The following is an 18,898-nucleotide window of genomic DNA, read 5'->3' on the forward strand; positions in this document are numbered from 1 at the left end:
ACTTGATGCAGACATGCAGGGGACATCAAGGTCTGTTTATATGTATTCATACACAATCTAGCAAGAGTGAGATTGAGAGAGCAGCAATGATGAATTGTTGTTGTCACAACATGTCTTTTTCAACAATATTTTGGTTGTATCAAACATTCACTGGATTGAAAATTTTGCTATATTAGATTTGGGTGTTGTTTACACATGTGGTGTGCCGCCAGGGCCAGCAAGTGACAAATTATAAAATGTGTCTTCAGGTGCTTGCAATTAAATTTATGAAGCTGAGGCTTAATTGTTAGTGTGAATGATTGTCTGTCTATATGCAATTGGCAAATCACTGATTTGGTCAATTTTCAAACAGCTAAAATAATGCATAAAGCTAACAATAACAATTCATTCATTCATTTTCTACCGCTTATCCTCACTAGGGCCGCGACCCGAGTTCAATTCCACCCTGTCCATCCATCTCTGTGTGGAGTTTGCATGTCCTCCCTGAGCATGTGTGGGTACTCCGGTTTCCTCCCACATTCCAAAAACATGCTAGGTTAATTGGTGACTCCAAATTGTCCATCGGTATGAATGTGAGTGTGAATGGTTGTTTGTCGATATGTGCTTTGTGATTGGCTGGCGACCAGTCCAGCGTGTTACCCGCCTCTCACCCGAAGACAGCTGGGATAGGCTCCAGCACCCCTGCAACACTCATGAGGACAAGCGCTAGAAAATGAATGAATGAATGAGTTCCGCATGTCTAAACGGAGTAGGAAGAAGCAAAGCTTATTGAATCCTACCCCTCCATCTATTACTTTTACAGTCTGTAACTGTTATATTAGTTCACTTCCTGCCTTCCTGATATGTTTTTATTTTTAACACATATAGAAGTATAAGGTGATGTAAAACCATATAATGACATTTATGGTGTAAATAAAGTCTTCAATCATATTGTTCGTTTAAAAAGTAGTGTATATTTTCAGGATACATGAGGATTAAGTTCTAAAAGACAAACTCAGATCTTGATTTCATATGTTTACACATTTTATTGTCAGGTTTGAAAAAAAGGCATATGTTATCACTTGACATAACAGTCAGTACAACGACCTGTTACATATCTACATCCAGTTTCTTTCATTTAGAAGTTTCACACAGAAAAAAAAGCTTGTTTTAATGCTTCTACTCTAAACGTTTGTCTCTCGTATGAGCCAGGCTGCAGTATGAGTGACAATATGTCTAAAACCAAGGATAAAACAATGCATAAAACAACAGGTTTAAAAAGGAGTTCAAACCAAATAAATAAAAAAGAAAATCGAAGCGATAATTTTGTTGTCAGCAAGTCTGACAATGTAATATGGACAAAAATACATGAGGAAAACAAGTACAGGAACACTTCTCTGATTTCTTTTCTCTTCCAGTGACTGAATGTTGCAGTTTGAGTGATGTAACATGAGAGTGTATGGCTAGACAAACTCAAATATCACGATTTCATGGCATAACATGCACAATAACCTGCAATAGAAATGTCAGTAATTAAAAATAACAGTCAGTAAAACCTGCTGTTACATATCAACATCCTGTGACTTTCATTTCCAAGTTTCATATGGAAAAGCAAGTTTATTTATTCTAAATAATGTTGGTCTCACTGGAGCCAGGCTGCAGTATGTTCAGAGTGACAACCTGTCTAATAGCTTTTCTAAACCACGGATAAAACAAGGCATAGAGCAAAGGGTTTAAACAGGAGTTTAAACCAAATAAATAAAGAAAATATTTAGCAAATGAAGAGATTATATTGTGATCACCTGTCAGAATGACAATGTAATATGGACAGAAACACATGAGGAAGACAAGAACAAGAACACCAAGAGTCCTGGCTGCCTTCAACTCTGATTTCTTTGCTCTTCCAGTGACTGAATGTTGTAGTTTGATTGACGCAACATGAGAACGCATGGCTCGGGCCTGAGACACAGCAACCACAAACACTCTCATGTACAGAGTGATGATGATGATAAAAGGAAGGATGAAAACCACAACAAGGTCAACAATCCCTCCTTCAAAGTCCACACCAACGACACACTCTCCGTAGCAGAAACTATACTTTTCCGGATGAATCAGTTGATCCTTCAAAATGATGCTACACAGGAAGGGAGCCAAGAACCAACAAAGACAAACACAAAGTTGAACTTTTTTCACAGTAATTTTGGTGTTATAATGCAAGGGATCACAAATAGCAACATAACGGTCAGCTGATATCAGTATCATGTTTCCTACTGAGACAAATGTGATTAAAAAGGACACAAAGTTATGTAAGAAGCACAGCACATCACCAAGAGTCCAGCAGGATGTTTTCATGTACATCTCACCAGGCCACACCAGGAGGCCCACCAGAAAGTCAGTGACAGCCAGAGAGAAGAGGAGCAGGTTGGTGGGAGTGTGGAGCTGCCTGGAAACAAAGAAATAAAGAAGACAACAAATGTCCTTGGTGGATTAAAAAATGTGAACAACAACACAACAGTTGACAAACACTGTGAAGTACTTAGAGTAAGAACACATTGACAAATATGTTGGACAATTCCAGAATAGAAATATATGCCTGAAATGGGAGATTGAGATGATGACCAGCAGGTTGAGAACCACCGTGAAGATGCAGAGGATGGACAGCAGAACAGTCCAAAAAACATTTTCAGGCAGATGAGGCGTGGGCTTTATGCAGGAGATGTTGATGAGTTGTGGAAAGCAGAGCTCCGATTGGTCCTCTGTCTCCATCCTCATGAAGGAGAGATGAGAAGCTGGAGCTCTGGCAACTTTCGGTGTCAACTTTTCTCTTATACATCTTATATATGTCCTCAAGAGCCTTGTACCGCCTCCCAAAGTTTCTCAAAGATGAAAAAGCTATGATGTCATGATGAATATTGTAGCCTATCAACAGTTTTTATGAATATTAAACATCGCTATTAGTGATGTGGTGTGTTGATGGTTTCGAACCTCCTCCAATACAGTTAAACTACACATTTTGTGGTGGCCTTTCAGGTGGTTAGGTTATGAATCATGAATAATGACTCTAGCGCCAACCACTAGTGCTGTTTGTGCATGTCATGAAAGTAAAAACAAACAAACAAACGAAAAAAACACAGTTGTTTTGAACGGCTGTATAGCACCTTCCAGCTAACACACACCCCAAGCATTTGACTCATTTGCTGTGCTCAACTGTTTTAATGCAGCACCCCTTGTTCTAGGGTCTCGGAGTCTTGGAGTCTTGAGGCCGGTGCGTCTCCTTTCTGGTAAGTCGTCGTTATTGCCTCTCTCAAATTATAATTATTGACCCCTTAACTGAGTTATATTTCCACCAAGGACCAAGCTGTCTCGTCCAGCATTGCCTGGGCACCTCAATTCCAGACGGTTTCCAAACTGCTGGCTTGGATGCCTTTTTACTGTAAATTCATTCATTCATTCATTTTCTACCTCTTTTCCTCACGAGGGTCGCGGGGGTGCTGGAGCCTATCCCAGCTGTCTTCAGGCAAGAGGCGGGGTACACCCTGGACTGGTCGCCAGCCAATCACAGGGCACATATAGACAAACAACCATTCACACTCACATTCATACCTATGGACAATTTGGAGTCACCAATTAAACTAGCATGTTTTTGGAATGTGGGAGGAAAACCCACGCATGCATGGGGAGAACATGCAAACTCCACACAGAGATGGCCAAGGGTGGAATTGAACCCGAGTCTCCTAACTGTGAGGTCGGCGCTCTAACCACTCGACCGCCGTGCAGCCCTTTACTGTAAATTAACAGTATTAACTGTAAATATTGGTGTTTGATTTATTTAATTGTTTTTGAATTTTTTGAATGTTTGGCTGCACGACGGTTGAGTGGTTAGCGCGCAGACTTCACAGCTAGGAGACCAGGGTTATCCGGGTACTCCGGTTTCCTCCCACATTCCAAAAACATGCTAGGTTAATTGGCGACTCCAAATTGTCCATAGGTATGAATGTGAGTGTGAATGGTTGTTTGTCTATACATATGTGCCCTGTGATTGGCTGGCGACCAGTCCAGGGTGTACCCCATCTCTTGCCCAAAGACAGCTGGGATAGGCTCCAGCAACCCCAGCGACCCTTGTGAGGATAAGCAGTAGAAAATGAATGAATGAATGAATTTTGTTTGTTCCCTCATGCTCGTATTTTAAGAACATTGTTTTTAGAAAATTTGAAAAGAAGAAGGGCTGCACGGTAGAAGAGTGGTTAACATGCAGGCCTCACAGCTAGGCGAGTTCAATTCCACCCTCAGCCATCTCTGTGTGGAGTTTGCATGTTCTCCCCATGTGACCCTTGTGAAGATAAGCGGTAGAAAATGAATGAATGTTTTTTGAAAACAATAAATTGTACATTTTTATATTGTAACTTTTGCCTCTGCCCCATATATACGTATAAATGTGATTAAAAGAACTTGTGTCTGCCTTGTGTCTATCCTAGGTGGCGTTGTTAGCATCATTAGCTACATTATTCCCCGCAGCTCCCTCGTCATACCACAGAAGCATTCCATTCATGGCATCTGTGTTTTTGCCTTAGTTAACCAGTTGTAGCGGCAGTGCTTCAGGAGGTAGAGCAAGTCGTCCAGAAACTGGAAGGTTGGCGGTTCGATCCTGGCTTCCAAGACACTTCACTCAGTGCGTTGGAGAGACCGTAGGCAGCCAAGGTTCCATCAGACTAACACCTCTGACGGGGGACTCGGCACACCCGAACAACACGCTTGGGCCTGGCAGTTTCCCCATCATTGGACCCACATGGTGTTCGTTATGGACAATCTCTGATGCACAGAAGTCCAATAGCAGAAATATGTGTTCATGATTCATATAAGGATTGTTAATGATAGGCAAAAGTGCAGTTCCCCTTTAAAATCACAATCATAGCTTCATTCCACATCTTGGCACACTTTATTGTCAGGTTTTACTAACATACATGTCCAGTCTGGGTAACAGTTAACAAAGATGCGTAACCTCCACACTCATGTGAATAGAAATGTCAGTTTCAAGATCCATACAGAAGAAGAAGCTTGTTTTAAATCCTCTACTCTAAATAATGTTGGTCAGACAGGAGCCAGGCTGCAGTATGCTCAGAGTGACAATGTGTCTTATAGCTCTTCTAAACCACGGATAAAACAAGGCATAGATTAACGGGTTCAAACAGGAGTTTAAACCAAATAAATAAAGAACATATCTAGCAGTTGAAGAGATAATTTTGCCGTCACCTGTGAGATTGACTATATAAAATGGACAGAAACACACAAGGAAAACCAAAATAAGAACACCAAGAGTCCTGGCTGCCTTCAACTCTGATTTCTTTGCTCTTCCAGCGACTGAATGTTGTAGTTTGATTGACGTAACATGAGAACGCATGGCTCGGCCCTGAGACACAGCAACCACAAACACTCTCATGTAGAGAGTAATGATGATGCTGAGAGGAAGGAGGAAGGTCACAACGAGGTCAACAACTCTTGTGTAATAGTCAGTACCAATGACACATTCTCCATAGCAGGAAATATATCCTCCAGGATGGGCCAGGTCATCTTTCATTATTACGCTGCTGTAGAATGAAGCAAAGATCCAACAAAGACAAACCCAAAGTTGAACTTTTTTCACAGTAATTTTGGTGTTATAATGCAGAGGATCACAAATAGCAACATAACGGTCAGCTGATATCAGCGCCATGTTTTCTAATGAGACAAATGTGATTAAAAAAGACACATAGTTAAGTAAGAAGCACAGCACATCACCAAGCGCCCAGCAGGATGTTCTCAAGTAGATCTCACCAGGCCACACCAGGAGGCCCACCAGAAAATCAGAGACAGCAAGAGATAAGAGAAGGAGGTTTGTGGGAGTGTGGAGCTGCCTGGAGACAAAGAAGAAACAAAAGAGACAACTTATGCCCTCAGTTTGGTGAAAAGACACTGACGACTACGAAGGACAATGTCACAAAAAAGATATATGCCTGAAGTGGGAGATTGAGATGATGACCAGCAGGTTGAGAATCACAGTGAAGATGCAGATAATGGACAGCAGAACAGTCCAAAGAACATCTTCAGACCAATGAGTTATGGGCTTCTTGCAGGAGATGTTGATCAGTTGGGGAAAGCAGAACTCTGATTGGTCCTCTGTCTCCATCCTCAAGAAGAAGACGAGATGAGAAGATAGAGCTGTGACAGCTTCCCATCTAAACTTCTCTCTCATACATCTTATGTATATGTCTTGAAGAGTCTTCATCCATCCCCTCGTTCCTCCCCTAAGCAAACCTTATTGGGTCAAAGTTTTTCAAAGTTTAAAAATGATGTCATTAACATTGTAGCCTATCAACACTTATGAATATTAAATTGCTGTTGTTGGTGTGGTGTGTTGACCCTATCAAAAAAAATACAACTCTTTCTTCAAACACATCCAGTACAGCAACTGCATGACTACAGACACCACATCAATCAACCTGTCCATCTCACGCTCCGACCCTTCCTCACCCGTGAACAAGACCTCAAGATACTTAAACTCCTCCACCTGGGGTAAGACTCCCTTTTCCGAGTGACAACCATGGCCTCAGATTTGGAGGTCCTGAGTCTAATGCCAGACGTTTCACAAACTGGCCAGTAAACACTGAAAGACACAGCCTGAAGAGGACATCTGCACGACATCATCTGTGTCATCATCATGTGACCTTTTTGTGTGTCCATCAAATGATTAAAGAAATCTGCGACCACGGACTGGGCCTAACTTTTCTTCTTTGCTCTGATCAACCAATCAGAACAGCCACATTGCTAATAGTGTGTATGTGACAAACCCCACAGTCCAGAATTTGAAGGTCTTGGGCAGATTACATTGATATGGAAAATGGTTGGCCAAAAAAAAAAAATCCAACACTGGAGCCGAGAAACACGCTACGGAATAAAGATAATAGCCTGATGGGAATTAATGAACATCATTTAATGGAGGCTGTATGGCCGCCGAGTGGTTAGCAAGCAGGCCTCACAGCTAGGAGACCAGAGTTTAATTCCACCCTCAGCCATCTCTGTGTGGAGTTTACATGTTCTCTCCGTGCATGCGTGGGTTTTCTCCGGGTACTCCGGTTTCCTCCCACATTCCAAAAACATGCTAGGTTAATTGGCGACTCCAAATTGTCCATAGGTATGAATGTGAGTGTGAATGGTTGTTTGTCTATATGTGCCCTGTGATTGGCTGGCGACCGCCTCTTGCCCAAAGACAGCTGGGATAGGCTCCAGCACCCCCCGCAACCCTCGTGAGGATAAGCGGTAGAAAATAAATAAGCAAGCGGCTAAGCCATCATAATACTGTACTTTGTATTCATTCACATTTACTAAGTAATGCTTAGGCTTGTCTTTCTAAAAGCTTGATTTTATTAATTTTCATTTTTATTCATTAAAATGCTATGACACGTGGACTTATGTACTGCATGGGACGTAGTTCTTTTTCGTCTTTCCAATATTATCGTCCATTCAGTTGATAGATTTGTAACAAATAGCTGCCTTTCTATAAAATATACAGTATGTTGTTTATGTGTGCATGAGTTAATGTGTGCTACGCCCTCAAGGACATTTCCCCCAGTGTGTCAGTCATGTTTTGTAGCATAATGACAGCACACCGATGCTGTCTTTGGGCACTGCGTCACACCTGCATGTGATGGAGTAAGATAGTGACACCAGTCTGCAATCAGAGGTGTGAAGACAACAACACGGGAGATAATCAGCGTGTCTCCCAACAGACATGTTTCTCTTTGTTATTTGTTATTGTACGTTGTCTAAATGAGCTGCCCAGTGAAAAGCTGCCCATGTACATCTACCCATATGAAAGGTTAAATTAGAGGCAGTCTAGTTGTCTTAAAACATTTTTAAAATATATTTATTAGACCACGTGGTGTGAGTGGTTGTTTGTCTATATGTGCCCTGTCATTGGCTGGCGACCAGTCCAGGGTGTACCCCGCCTCTTGCCCAAAGACAGCTGGGATAGGCTCCAGCACCCCTGCAAGCCTCGTAAGTGGTAGAAAATGAATGAATGAATGAATATATTAGACCACCCTTGTTTTTTCAGTTTATTTGTTCACGTTAATGCCCGGTACAATACATGTATATTATACAATGTACATGTATATTTGTATGAACAAATATAATGATGTAATCTGTGCTATATGTGCTTGTGTTGTTTTTTTCAGATGCATGTAAAACATCATACCGCACATCAAATAACTGGATTGCTGCTTGTAAAAAGCTACTTAAACCATCAAAACTTTGTCTGAGATTGATTCTGACTACTTGCAAGTCATCTTGCCAACTTGTATGTTCATGTTAATATTAAATACTAGCAGGCCAGTATGCAAACACTTGGCGGGCCGGATGTGGCCCCCAGGTCAGAGTTTGCCCACCACTGCTTTAGAATGTCCATGTGTCCGCTTTTATTCACAAAAAAGTAGGCCAATGACCATTACCATTACCACCATTATTTTAATAGCCAGCAAAGTGGAAGAGTGGTTAGCACATAGGCCACACAGTCAGGAGAACCGGAAGTAGGTGTGGTTAACCGTAAATGGTACACTATATAAAATCTGAAATAAGCATGGAAGAAGTTGCTGTATTTATTGTTTATTATTCAGCTATATGTGTACTTTGTATAACGTATGTGGACGTGATCTGTCAGACTTATTTATTTTGAGTATCAACTCTTCTATAACTTTAATTTTTTTTTTAACTTTTTCTACAATGTTGTGTTCACAGGCTCATGAAAAATGCAGTCCATAATTGGCACGCAGGCCACACTTTGGACATCAATGGCTTGCAAGGCACAGACACACCGTGTTGAGGATTACACAGTGAGGATGACACAGTTTGCAAAATGAAAAAAATACTTTATCTCTTTTTCTTTTAATGCGTGCTATGCAGAAATTCGGAGCGGCGTTACGATGCTTTTTTAGCTGAAAGTAAAGGTGATTGACTTCAACCAAGGAGAGCAAGTTCTGTCAGGTCCACGATGTGAGAGTTGTCACTGACCACCCCCCCCTCCCAATCACCACCACCCCACCAAAACACACGGTGTGTCATGTATTACAATTAATTCGGTGGAGTTTGAGAAGTGACAGTTTTGTCCTCCAATGAGATCGCAATGACGTTGGCTCACTGAGGAAAGGAACAAACATCCATGTGACAGGAATCAGATGTATAAGAGAGAGGATGACACAAAAACATTTCAGAGCTCCAGCTTCTCATCTGGTCTTCTTCCTGATGATGGCAACAGAGGACCAATCAGTGTTCTGCTTTCCACAACTCATCAACATCTCCTGCAGGAAGCCCACATTTCATTGGTCTGAAGGTGTTCTTTTGACTGTTCTGCTGTCCTTCATCTGCATCTTCACCGTGGTTCTCAACCTGCTGGTCATCATCTCAATCTCCCACTTCAGGCATATATTTATATTATGGAATTGTCCAACATATTTGTCAATGTGTCTTTTTCAGTGTCTTTCCAGTTCAAACTCTTTCGTCCACCAAGGACATTTGTTGTCTTCTTGACCTCTTCTTTGTTTCCAGGCAGCTCCACACTCCCACCAACCTCCTCCTCCTCTCGCTCGCTGTAACTGACTTTCTGGTGGGCCTCCTGGTGTGGCCTGGTGAGATCTACTCGAGAGCATCCTGCTGGACTATTGGTGATTTCCTGTGCTTCTTTTATAAGTACATGTCCTTTTTAGTCACATTTGTCTCAGTTGTTAACATGGTGCTGATATCAGCTGACCGTTATGTTGCTATTTGTGATCCCCTGCATTATAAAACCAAAGTTACTGTGAAAAGAGTTCAACTTTGGGTTTGTCTCTGTTGGATCTTGGCTCTCTTCCTGTGTAGCATCATTTTGAAGGATCAGCTAGCTCATCCTGGCAAGTATACATCATGCCATGGAGAGTGTGTTGTTGGTATGGACTTTGAAGGAGGGATTCTTGACCTTGTTACGACCTTCCTCCTTCCTCTCAGCATCATCATCACTCTGTACATGAGAGTGTTTGTGGTTGCTGTGTCTCAGGCCCGAGCCATGCGCTCTCATGTTACGTCAATCAAACTACAACATTCAGTCGTTGGAAGAGCAAAGAAATCAGAGTTGAAGGCAGCCAGGACTCTTGGTGTTCTTGTTCTTGTCTTCCTTATGTGTTTCTGTCCATATTACATTGTCATTCTGGCAGGTGATAACAAAACAGTCTCTTCATTTGCTGATTATGTTGTTTATTTATTTTCCTTCAACTCCTGTTTAAACCCATTGCTATATGCCTTGTTTTATCCGTGGTTTAGAAGAGCTGTTAGACACATTGTCACATTGCATATACTGCAGCCTGGCTCCAGCACGCACAATGTGCTGTAGAATAAAAGGTGGGACGTTTCTTTTCAGGATCTTTGTTGTTTGGTGTCATTCAGCAGTCTGGTTATCATTTGTATTAGTTTTGACACTAATAAGTATTACTATGTCAATACAGTATTATCATTATTATTGTTGATATTGTTTTGTTATTGCTGGAACTAAATTATTTCATTAATTTAATATTTTAGTGTCATTAACGCATGTGCACCAAGGCAAGCACCACACAGGTCCGAGTCTTCATTCTGACCTGAACACACACAGCAGTACAATTCCAACACCGGCTGATGATGGCCATGTTTGCATGAGAGGTGAGGAAGGGTATGATAAGTGGATCAGATATTTTGATGAGCTTGTTGGTATCAGGGAGACAGGGATCTGACCATGTCTGACTCTGGTGATGTCATAATATGCAAATTAGACACGTGAATTTACTCCCATCACAAACTTTGAGTCATACTCATGATTTTTTTTTCTCATATATAGTATGCCTTTATCTCTATCCATTTTCAAGCTTCAACTTTTTGTTCAAAAGAGGGTTCCCGCACACTGTGTCGCTTTCATTCATCAGTTTATTCAGATAAGGTTTCGATCCGTTTGACCTTCATCAGACAACCTTTTGAAATACTAATGTCAAAAGTGAATATTCAGTTCATCCGAAGCTGTTCATACATACAAATATATATACAGTATCATCCTGTCCTGCCAATTATCTTTCTCCTCATTAAATTCAATAACAATGGCATATTTCAGACATAGTTACTAATGATGATTAATCATGATTAATTAGTTAAAACTGTGATCAATCTGATTAAACTTTTTAACCATTTGTGGACGCTATGTTTATTTTCTGATATAGTCCTGCTGCTGTTGTTGTCTCTCTCTGTCTTGTCGTCCCGTCCCATGTCTCATTTTATCTCCTTCCACTCCATCTCCGGTCCAGCCACTTCATACATGCATCATAATAAAACTTAAGAATTTAAACTTTAAAAGTTAAATATAACTATGGATCTTGCATTTTCTCCTGGCAGAGCAAATCTGTTTAGTATGGAAGAGCATCCAGATCACCAATAATACTTGCATTACTGGCTGGACAGGACAGGTTAAAATGTATAGTTTGAGTATGTAGATCACATTGAATGTCATGTGCATTTTCCCTTTTAATAAACATGTCATCAAATCATATTCCAGCGTGGAACGTGCAATGTTCATGATTTATAATGTGATGTTTTGTTATGGCGGCTGCACGGTGGGCGAGTGGTTAGCGCACAGGCCACACAGCTAGGAGACCTGAGTTCAATTCCACCTTCAGACATCTCTGTGTGGAGTTTGCATATTCCGGGTACTCCGGTTACTCACATTCCAAAATCATGCTAGGTTAATTGCTGACTTGTTAATTGCTTGTCCATAGGTATGAATGTGAGTGTGAATGGTTGTTTGTCTATATGTGCCCTGTGATTGGCTGGCAACCAGTCCGGGGTGTACCTCGCATCTTGCCTGAAGACAGGTGGGATAGGCTCCAGCACAGGACAAGCGGTAGGAAATGAATGAATGAATGTTTTGTGATGCCATTTTCAAATGTGTCTTAGGTTGTAAATGGAGAGTGTTTAATTTAGATTATTCAGTTGAAACTGTGTTTTCAGATTCAAGATGGCTGCATGTAAATGATCACTAAAATTAATTTCACTACAGAGAATAAAAGCGGCTTTGCTGCCTCAGAGCTCCATTCCAATACTTTACAGAACGTCATTACACATACAAAATGGATGGCTGAATGGATTTGAACAATCGAACAGAAGAAGATGAAACACACATTTACAAGATGTTAAGATGTCTCTGCATGTTTATTTAACCACAAAGTAATCATAATCAGCCTTGTGTGAACAATTAGATTTAGAAATAATAGCCATATTCCCCATGTATACTGTATACTGTGTATATACGTATATATACATACATAAAGATAAATTGCACTGATAGAGTTAGACCCGTCAGGATGTCCCCAGATGTCTGGATTTATTCACTAAAATACAAAACATTCAACGATGCAAAAGTGTATCAATGTGTTTGTCAATGATCGATGTGTTGTTAAAAAACACAACATTCCACATGATCGTGCATATGATCATATTATATTTGTACTGGAGAAGACGACAGCTACAGTACTTCATAATCAGTCACATCCAATTTCCTCTTCATTACACTGCCAGATATTTGGACATGTCGTCACAAATCCATTCCTGCCATCACACACTTACTGGAAATTGTATTATTTCCACTAAGATGGCAACCATTAAGGATGGTAAATGTCCATTACTGAACACTACCCATTTTGACCATTTTGAGTGCAATGCGTGGGTACTGACAGTGCACTGCTTTTTGCTGTACTAAAACTAAGTGTAGGTATGGAAGTGCACAAACTGACAAATAGCCGACTGACTAAAACAATATCCAGGTTGTGGTTATACAAGCACATCGATATGTCATGTTATAAGGTGTGATAGGAGGGGTGGTTGCAAAGGAGGTGCCCTCACACATCGGAGGAGTACCTTAGCTGGGAAAATGTCTAAGATGCTGATCAGCTGCAATCCTAAACATGGTTTGACAAGACAATCCAACTCATACTTTTGAACTAATTTTTGTATCAACTGTTTGCTGGTCCAAAAGGTTCCAGGTATCTGCTTTTCACTCTTGTACTTGCTAGCATGGCTTAATTACAAACCTGACCTCATCTTCACAAACACATTCAAACATGAAGGTTCTTCATCAGGACAAAATCTGGAAACATTTAGAAGGTCCACATCATCAGTCCAAGTCACCTTGGAAACAACCTGAGAAGACAAGCAGAACAATTATCAGGTGATCAAACTGTCGGCAATAGTGTAAGGCTTGCCTAATTGGTCCAGGACATGCTGATGATGGCGGGGCTTTCAGCAACATATCTGCGTCTTCTTCTCTTGGCAGGAGCACCGCAGATCTACGGCAACATTCAAGACAAGGTCACATTGGTCATGAACGTGTTCTTCACTGTGGAGGATGTGTTTGGGAAGAAAGTGTACCGGGGAACAGATCTGGTTCTGCTTCACACACAGGTGGACATCACAGTGCAGGTAGAGCTCACGGTTGTCACCGGCGAAGTGGAACATGTTGAAGGAGAAGAAGTTGGACACTCCTATTCCGTTGACCTGGACCTTGATGGTGTCATCATCAGGGCTGGCACACCTGCAACGGGGAAACCATTGCAAATCTTCATGTCGCAACAGTGACATGATGCGTTTCTTACCCGTCAGTAATCAGGTTGTGTCTCAGAGGCCCGTTTTCCAATGAACTGTTGCTGGCCCAGCAATGGTCAGTCACCAAGGAAACGCCGTCGTCATCCAGACCTTCTGTTACTAATGCTATGTAGACAGTCTGGTTCAGCTGGATTTCAGTCTGATCCTGCACAAGGCGCTCCTGGTCAGCATCCATATAGGCCTTCATGATCAGCGTGTAATTCCAAGAATCGGAAATAACGCGCTCCATGACAGAGCTGCAGAGTGCACACAAAATTTAGTACCAAAGACTCCGGCTACATTCCGACTTGCACACTCAACTCACTTGTCTTTGATTTTGAAGCTCACTTTCTGGTGTTCCGGCTGGTACTGGAAGCAGGAGAAGTCCACGTGGAACTCATCAAAATGAGAGACAATGTTAGTGATGTTCTTTCCTCTGATGGTGTTCTTGTATAGAACGATGGTTTCATTGGCCTGCGGGTGTTGTGGACATGCAAACAGTGTTACTGTGGGACTTCTCATACAACATGGATGTTACAGCAGCAGTCAAAGGAGACGCCTACCGTCACCACAGCTCCACAGGCGTTTCTGCTACTGTTGAATGAGAAGGTCACCATGTGTTCCATGTCCTTATGACCTACGCATGTGTCGTCGTTGAGGTGTAGGTCGTGGTAGTCGTGGCCTTTCTCCTCCAGGAGACAATTGGGCAGAACAAGTGTTGCAGTGTTGTCCTCACACATTGTCGAATCACCTGAATAGCAGGACGAATGTCAATGCTGATGTTGCTGATGTCTCAAGAGTGGTACCTCGGTTAACGTCCACCTCGCATAACATACTGTTATACTTGTGCTTGGTTTGTTTACACAGCCATCTTTGATCACGCACCCAAGACAAACTCTTGTGATACAGCAGCCTTACATGGCCAGCTTCATGTTTGATGAAGCTGATGAGTGAGTTTCCAGGAGTGGTCAGCACCCCACCTTACCTACTAAAGTGCTGTTTTCTTTGTATTCAGCAGCAAACTTGGCCCGACAGAAGCAGTTGATTTCACCATTGATGCCGCTGGCACAGAACTCATGATCAACACAGTATGTGTGATTGCAGAAGGTATGATTGTGAGCTGCAACACAAACACAGTAAATAAGTAAAACAATTAGCATCAATTGCTAACAACCTCCACCCTCGGCCATCTCTGTGTGGAGTTTGCATGTTCTCCCCGTGCATGCATGGGTTTTCTCCGGGTACTCCGGTTTCCTCCCACATTCCAAAAACATGCTAGGTTAATTGGTGACTCCAAATTGTCCATAGGTATGAATGTGAGTGTGAATGGTTGTTTGTCTATATGTGCCCTGTGATTGGCTGGCCACCAGTCCGGGATGTACCCCGCCTCTCGCCCGAAGACAGCTGGGATAGGCTCCAGCACCCCCGCGACCCTCGTGAGGAAAAAGCGGTAGAAAATGAATGAATGAATGCTAACAACCTTCAAGACACTATGTGTCACTAGTGTGTGTGAGTGACAGGAAGAAAAGCTGTGACTCATTTGGGGGAGAAGTTGTTTGGCCTGAACTGCTGGTTTGTATGTATATATCTCAAGACCTAGATTATGACCATGACTTGTTTTAACAGGACAAGACAGCGAGTGATAGTGACACGCCACTCACAGCAGTATGCTTCCTCCCTCCAGTCGCTCTTGAGTCCCCACGTGTAGTCCATCAGCATGTGGCAGGCTTTGTCATAGGCCCCCAGAAACTGGCACCGGAGTCCGTCTGTGTTGGGGTACTGGCACAACGTGTTGGTGCAGGCAGTGATGTATGGCTCGGGGTTGATGTACTCGTGACAGGCATTGAAGCTGGCGCTGTGCAACGTCTCACATCTGTAGTGGGAAGGACAAAGGAGTGAGACAGATACACTTAGTGCAATTCGCTTTGTCATCGCTATACTGTTTACAGCCGCTAGGGGGCGTGCTGGTGCGGCATCATGTTCATTACACACATCATGTGTAAGCATGGGCGGCACGGCGGTCTAGTGGTTAGCATGCAGACCTCACAGCTAGGAGACCAGGGTTCAATTCCACCCTGGGCCATCTCTGTGTGGAGTTTGCATGTTCTCCCCGTGCATGTGTTGGTTTTCTCTGGGTACTCCGGTTTCCTCCCACATTCCAAAAACATGCTAGGCTAATTGGCGACTTCAAATTGTCCATAGGTATGAATGTGAGTGTGAATGGTTGTTTGTCTATATGTGCCCTATGATTGACTGGCGAGCAGTCCAGGGTGTACCCCCCCTCTCGCCCGAAATGAATGAATGTGTAAGCATGTTCATCTTAAAAAATCATTCACACACATCTTCTCCACAAATTACCTTCTCTAGTTTCAGAGGTTGTCTCTAATTTTAACCCTAAACAAGGTGGTCAATATATTAGGGACGTTGCATGTTGTTTCATGACAATGTTAAACAATTGTGAGGGTTCCCAATATTGTAAACACAGAAAAGTGACAACAATGTCCTCCAATGAGAACATGGGAAAGGCGTGATGTCACGTCCTGTGTGATGAAGAGGAGCTGCTCACTGTTGAGTCACCATGGTGCAGTTGATGGACTCGTCGTCCGGCTCGATGTACTGTTTCTCACAGCTAAGGGAGGTGACAAAGAACTCAAGGTCATTTCTAGGACACACAAAGCTCATGTGGTTTGCATGGTGAGGAGGTCCTACCCGAGTGAGCTGTGAACACTGTCTTTCTTGTCTGTTAAAGGCACAGTGGCGTTGACACACAACCCATCCAGGTTTTCCATCGTGTGAACTCCTGGATGGTTAGAGATCATGGATGGTCAGTGACACAAACAGGAAGAAACAGGAATCTGATGGCAGCAAAATGAAGTTCTAGAGGGGAAAACAACCTGTGGCCGTTATGCCCATCGGTGTGTGGATCTGAACCGTGTATCCATCAAAGAAGACCACGGTGTAGTTGGCGGACAGAGACACGTTGGCCATCACACCAGTTTCATCCTCTGACAACATCACTCCATAATGGTCCTCAGGTGTAGCGGTGAGGTTGAGCATAGTGTGGTTGGCCTGCATCACAGCAGTGGTCACACATGAAATACGTAACTGTTGATTTTAACACCAGTTGGTGTTGTACTGCAGACGTAAGTGCTTATTTTGCACATCTGTTTGCATACTGTAAGATCAGATATATTACTTTAAATAAGCAACATGATCTGTTTCATTATAGAAATGCCTTAGGATAAGCAATTTGCTTTTTGCATAAAATTGCCAATGAAGACAAAAATGTCTAGTTAGTGAAAAATAAGCACTTCTGGCCTGAATTTCACATATTTCATATTATATACATTTCTACTTAATTTATTTAGTTTTTGTAAACAATTTTGTTTTACGTATATAGGTATATATTTAAAGACAAATATTTGTGTAACTTTTTTTCCCTTACATTGTACATTTTTTACTCAATGTTTTCCATTTATGCTCATACAAAAGAAAAATGCTGCAAATACCAAAAACACACACACACAGAAAACCATATATTAGAGAAATGTGCGCAAGTTCACAGAACAAAATGTATTTAAATAGTGGAACTTACTTTAACCTTGCCACTTTGTCCCAGGTAGATGTCAACATCGTCATCATTTAGATGGATAATGACACCGTTCAAAAACATTACATCTTTTCGACGGCGTTCCCTAAAAACACCCGACACCTGGAAATCTGTGTCTGAAAACAAAGTGTAGGCACAGCGGTCCTTCACTGAAGTGGTGTTGCCATGGTGGTCAATGATGGTGGAGGCGGTCACAGTGCATATTGCGTCTTTTATGCAGCTGTCAAAAAAAGGAGCACACGGGTGTGGACATTTAGCATCACTAGCATCACTTAAACTAATGTTTACGTGACCACAAAGCTTCATTGAAGTGATGACAACATGAATTAGTGCGATTGTCAAATAAAAAACTTTGCTACCGGTCATTGTTAGGAGAGACGGTGAGGAAGGAGGCTGCGCTACAGGTGATTAAGGTGGCTGTGCCGACACAGGCTGTTGTATCAGGTAGATACGTAGTGCCTGAAAAACACACAACAAGCAGTCCAGTAGCAAACCTAGTGAAGGGTAACACAGACCCAACAGACCACAAGAGGGTCTCTTTGGTCTTGCTTACCCTCGTGTGTGCAGCCGCTCACATCTCCAAAAATGTCAGGCTCATAGGACATCCATTCCTTCAGCACCCTACCATCAATGTGAGCGCTGGAATTCTGCCGAGGAATAAAGATTGCATTACACACATACACATATACACACACACACACACACAGTGGGAGCATTGTCACTCACAAGCATTCGTCCATTGGTTTCAAACCGAACAACCGCTTGTCGACCAAACGTACGGAGAGTGACGTTCATCTGAGGACAGAACATTTTTTTTAAACCTGGAGCGAGCTTTCTGACATGTTTTGAGTGATGACGGCGGGAACTCACAGTTGACAGGTCATTTCTGTCATTCAGGAGAATCATTATTTTGCAAGGTGACGTGTCCGTGAGGACCGGTATGGCTTGGTGGAACGGTGAGTTTGTGTCGGCCAGTTCTTGACTGACCTCTACGCTCACCGTTGATGATGTGTCGTTGACAATGCTGATGCATTTATCTCCCATACTGCCATCAAAACAAAGGTGGATCACACCGTTGCTGATGCTGATGTCCGTCTGTCAATGAAAAGACATGTATATCATGTATAAAAGAGGGACACTGGGGAAATATAAATGAATGATATGCCTTTATTCGTCCCTCAGTGGGGAAATTTGCATGGGGGGGGGGGGGGGGGACAACACTAGGAGAGGGGAGGGGAAAAAAAACTCCAAACTAGACTCTTAGACTCTTATAGTACTGGGCTAAAGGGTGCCCCATCTCTAATCATTATTTTTAGTCTTTAACTTTCCGTACAAGGTGGCACGGTGGTCAAGTGGTTAGCGCGCAGACCTCACAGCTAGGAGGACCAGGGTTCGATTCCACCCTCGGCCATCTCTGTGTGGAGTTTGCATGTTCTCCCCGTGCATGTGTGGGTTTTCTCCGGGTACTCCGGTTTCCTCCCACATTCCAAAAACATGCTAGGTTAATTGGCCACTCCAAATTGTCCATAGGTATGAATGTGAGTGTGAATGGTTGTTTGTCTATATGTGCCCTGTGATTGGCTAGCGACCAGTCCAGGGTGTACCCCGCCTCTCGCCTGAAGACAGTTGGGATAGGCTCCAGCCCCCCCA

At 42.5% G+C, this 18,898-nt stretch overlaps 4 protein-coding genes across 4 annotated transcripts; 1 reads left to right on the top strand and 3 right to left on the bottom strand.

The window, feature by feature from the left end:
- Positions 1 to 1,605: 1,605 nt before the first annotated feature.
- Positions 1,606 to 2,751, bottom strand: LOC131135998 (trace amine-associated receptor 13c-like). Its single transcript, XM_058082443.1, has 2 exons — positions 2,573 to 2,751; positions 1,606 to 2,422 (listed from the first exon to the last, which is right to left on the bottom strand). The coding sequence occupies exons 1-2, from the start codon at positions 2,749 to 2,751 to the stop codon at positions 1,606 to 1,608; spliced, it is 996 nt and encodes a 331-aa protein (XP_057938426.1).
- A 2,302-nt stretch (positions 2,752 to 5,053) lies between these two features.
- Positions 5,054 to 6,142, bottom strand: LOC131135630 (trace amine-associated receptor 13c-like). The gene is made up of 2 exons (XM_058081752.1): positions 5,970 to 6,142; positions 5,054 to 5,870 (listed from the first exon to the last, which is right to left on the bottom strand). Exons 1-2 carry the CDS (start codon positions 6,140 to 6,142, stop codon positions 5,054 to 5,056), a joined length of 990 nt encoding a protein of 329 aa, XP_057937735.1.
- Positions 6,143 to 9,255: 3,113 nt separating this feature from the next.
- Positions 9,256 to 10,372, top strand: LOC131135631 (trace amine-associated receptor 13c-like). Its single transcript, XM_058081753.1, has 2 exons — positions 9,256 to 9,428; positions 9,556 to 10,372. Exons 1-2 carry the CDS (start codon positions 9,256 to 9,258, stop codon positions 10,370 to 10,372), a joined length of 990 nt encoding a protein of 329 aa, XP_057937736.1.
- A 2,887-nt stretch (positions 10,373 to 13,259) lies between these two features.
- LOC131135964 (alpha-tectorin-like) lies at positions 13,260 to 18,043 on the bottom strand. Its single transcript, XM_058082400.1, has 14 exons — positions 17,975 to 18,043; positions 17,802 to 17,895; positions 17,608 to 17,707; positions 17,234 to 17,468; positions 16,533 to 16,707; positions 16,348 to 16,438; positions 16,205 to 16,267; positions 15,300 to 15,511; positions 14,624 to 14,758; positions 14,202 to 14,389; positions 13,964 to 14,112; positions 13,650 to 13,895; positions 13,426 to 13,588; positions 13,260 to 13,343 (listed from the first exon to the last, which is right to left on the bottom strand). Exons 1-14 carry the CDS (start codon positions 18,041 to 18,043, stop codon positions 13,260 to 13,262), a joined length of 2,004 nt encoding a protein of 667 aa, XP_057938383.1.
- Between the last annotated feature and the right edge of the window lie 855 nt (positions 18,044 to 18,898).

This window comes from Doryrhamphus excisus, chromosome 9 (assembly GCF_030265055.1).
Source record: "Doryrhamphus excisus isolate RoL2022-K1 chromosome 9, RoL_Dexc_1.0, whole genome shotgun sequence".
In the NCBI taxonomy this organism is placed as follows: domain Eukaryota; kingdom Metazoa; phylum Chordata; class Actinopteri; order Syngnathiformes; family Syngnathidae; genus Doryrhamphus; species Doryrhamphus excisus.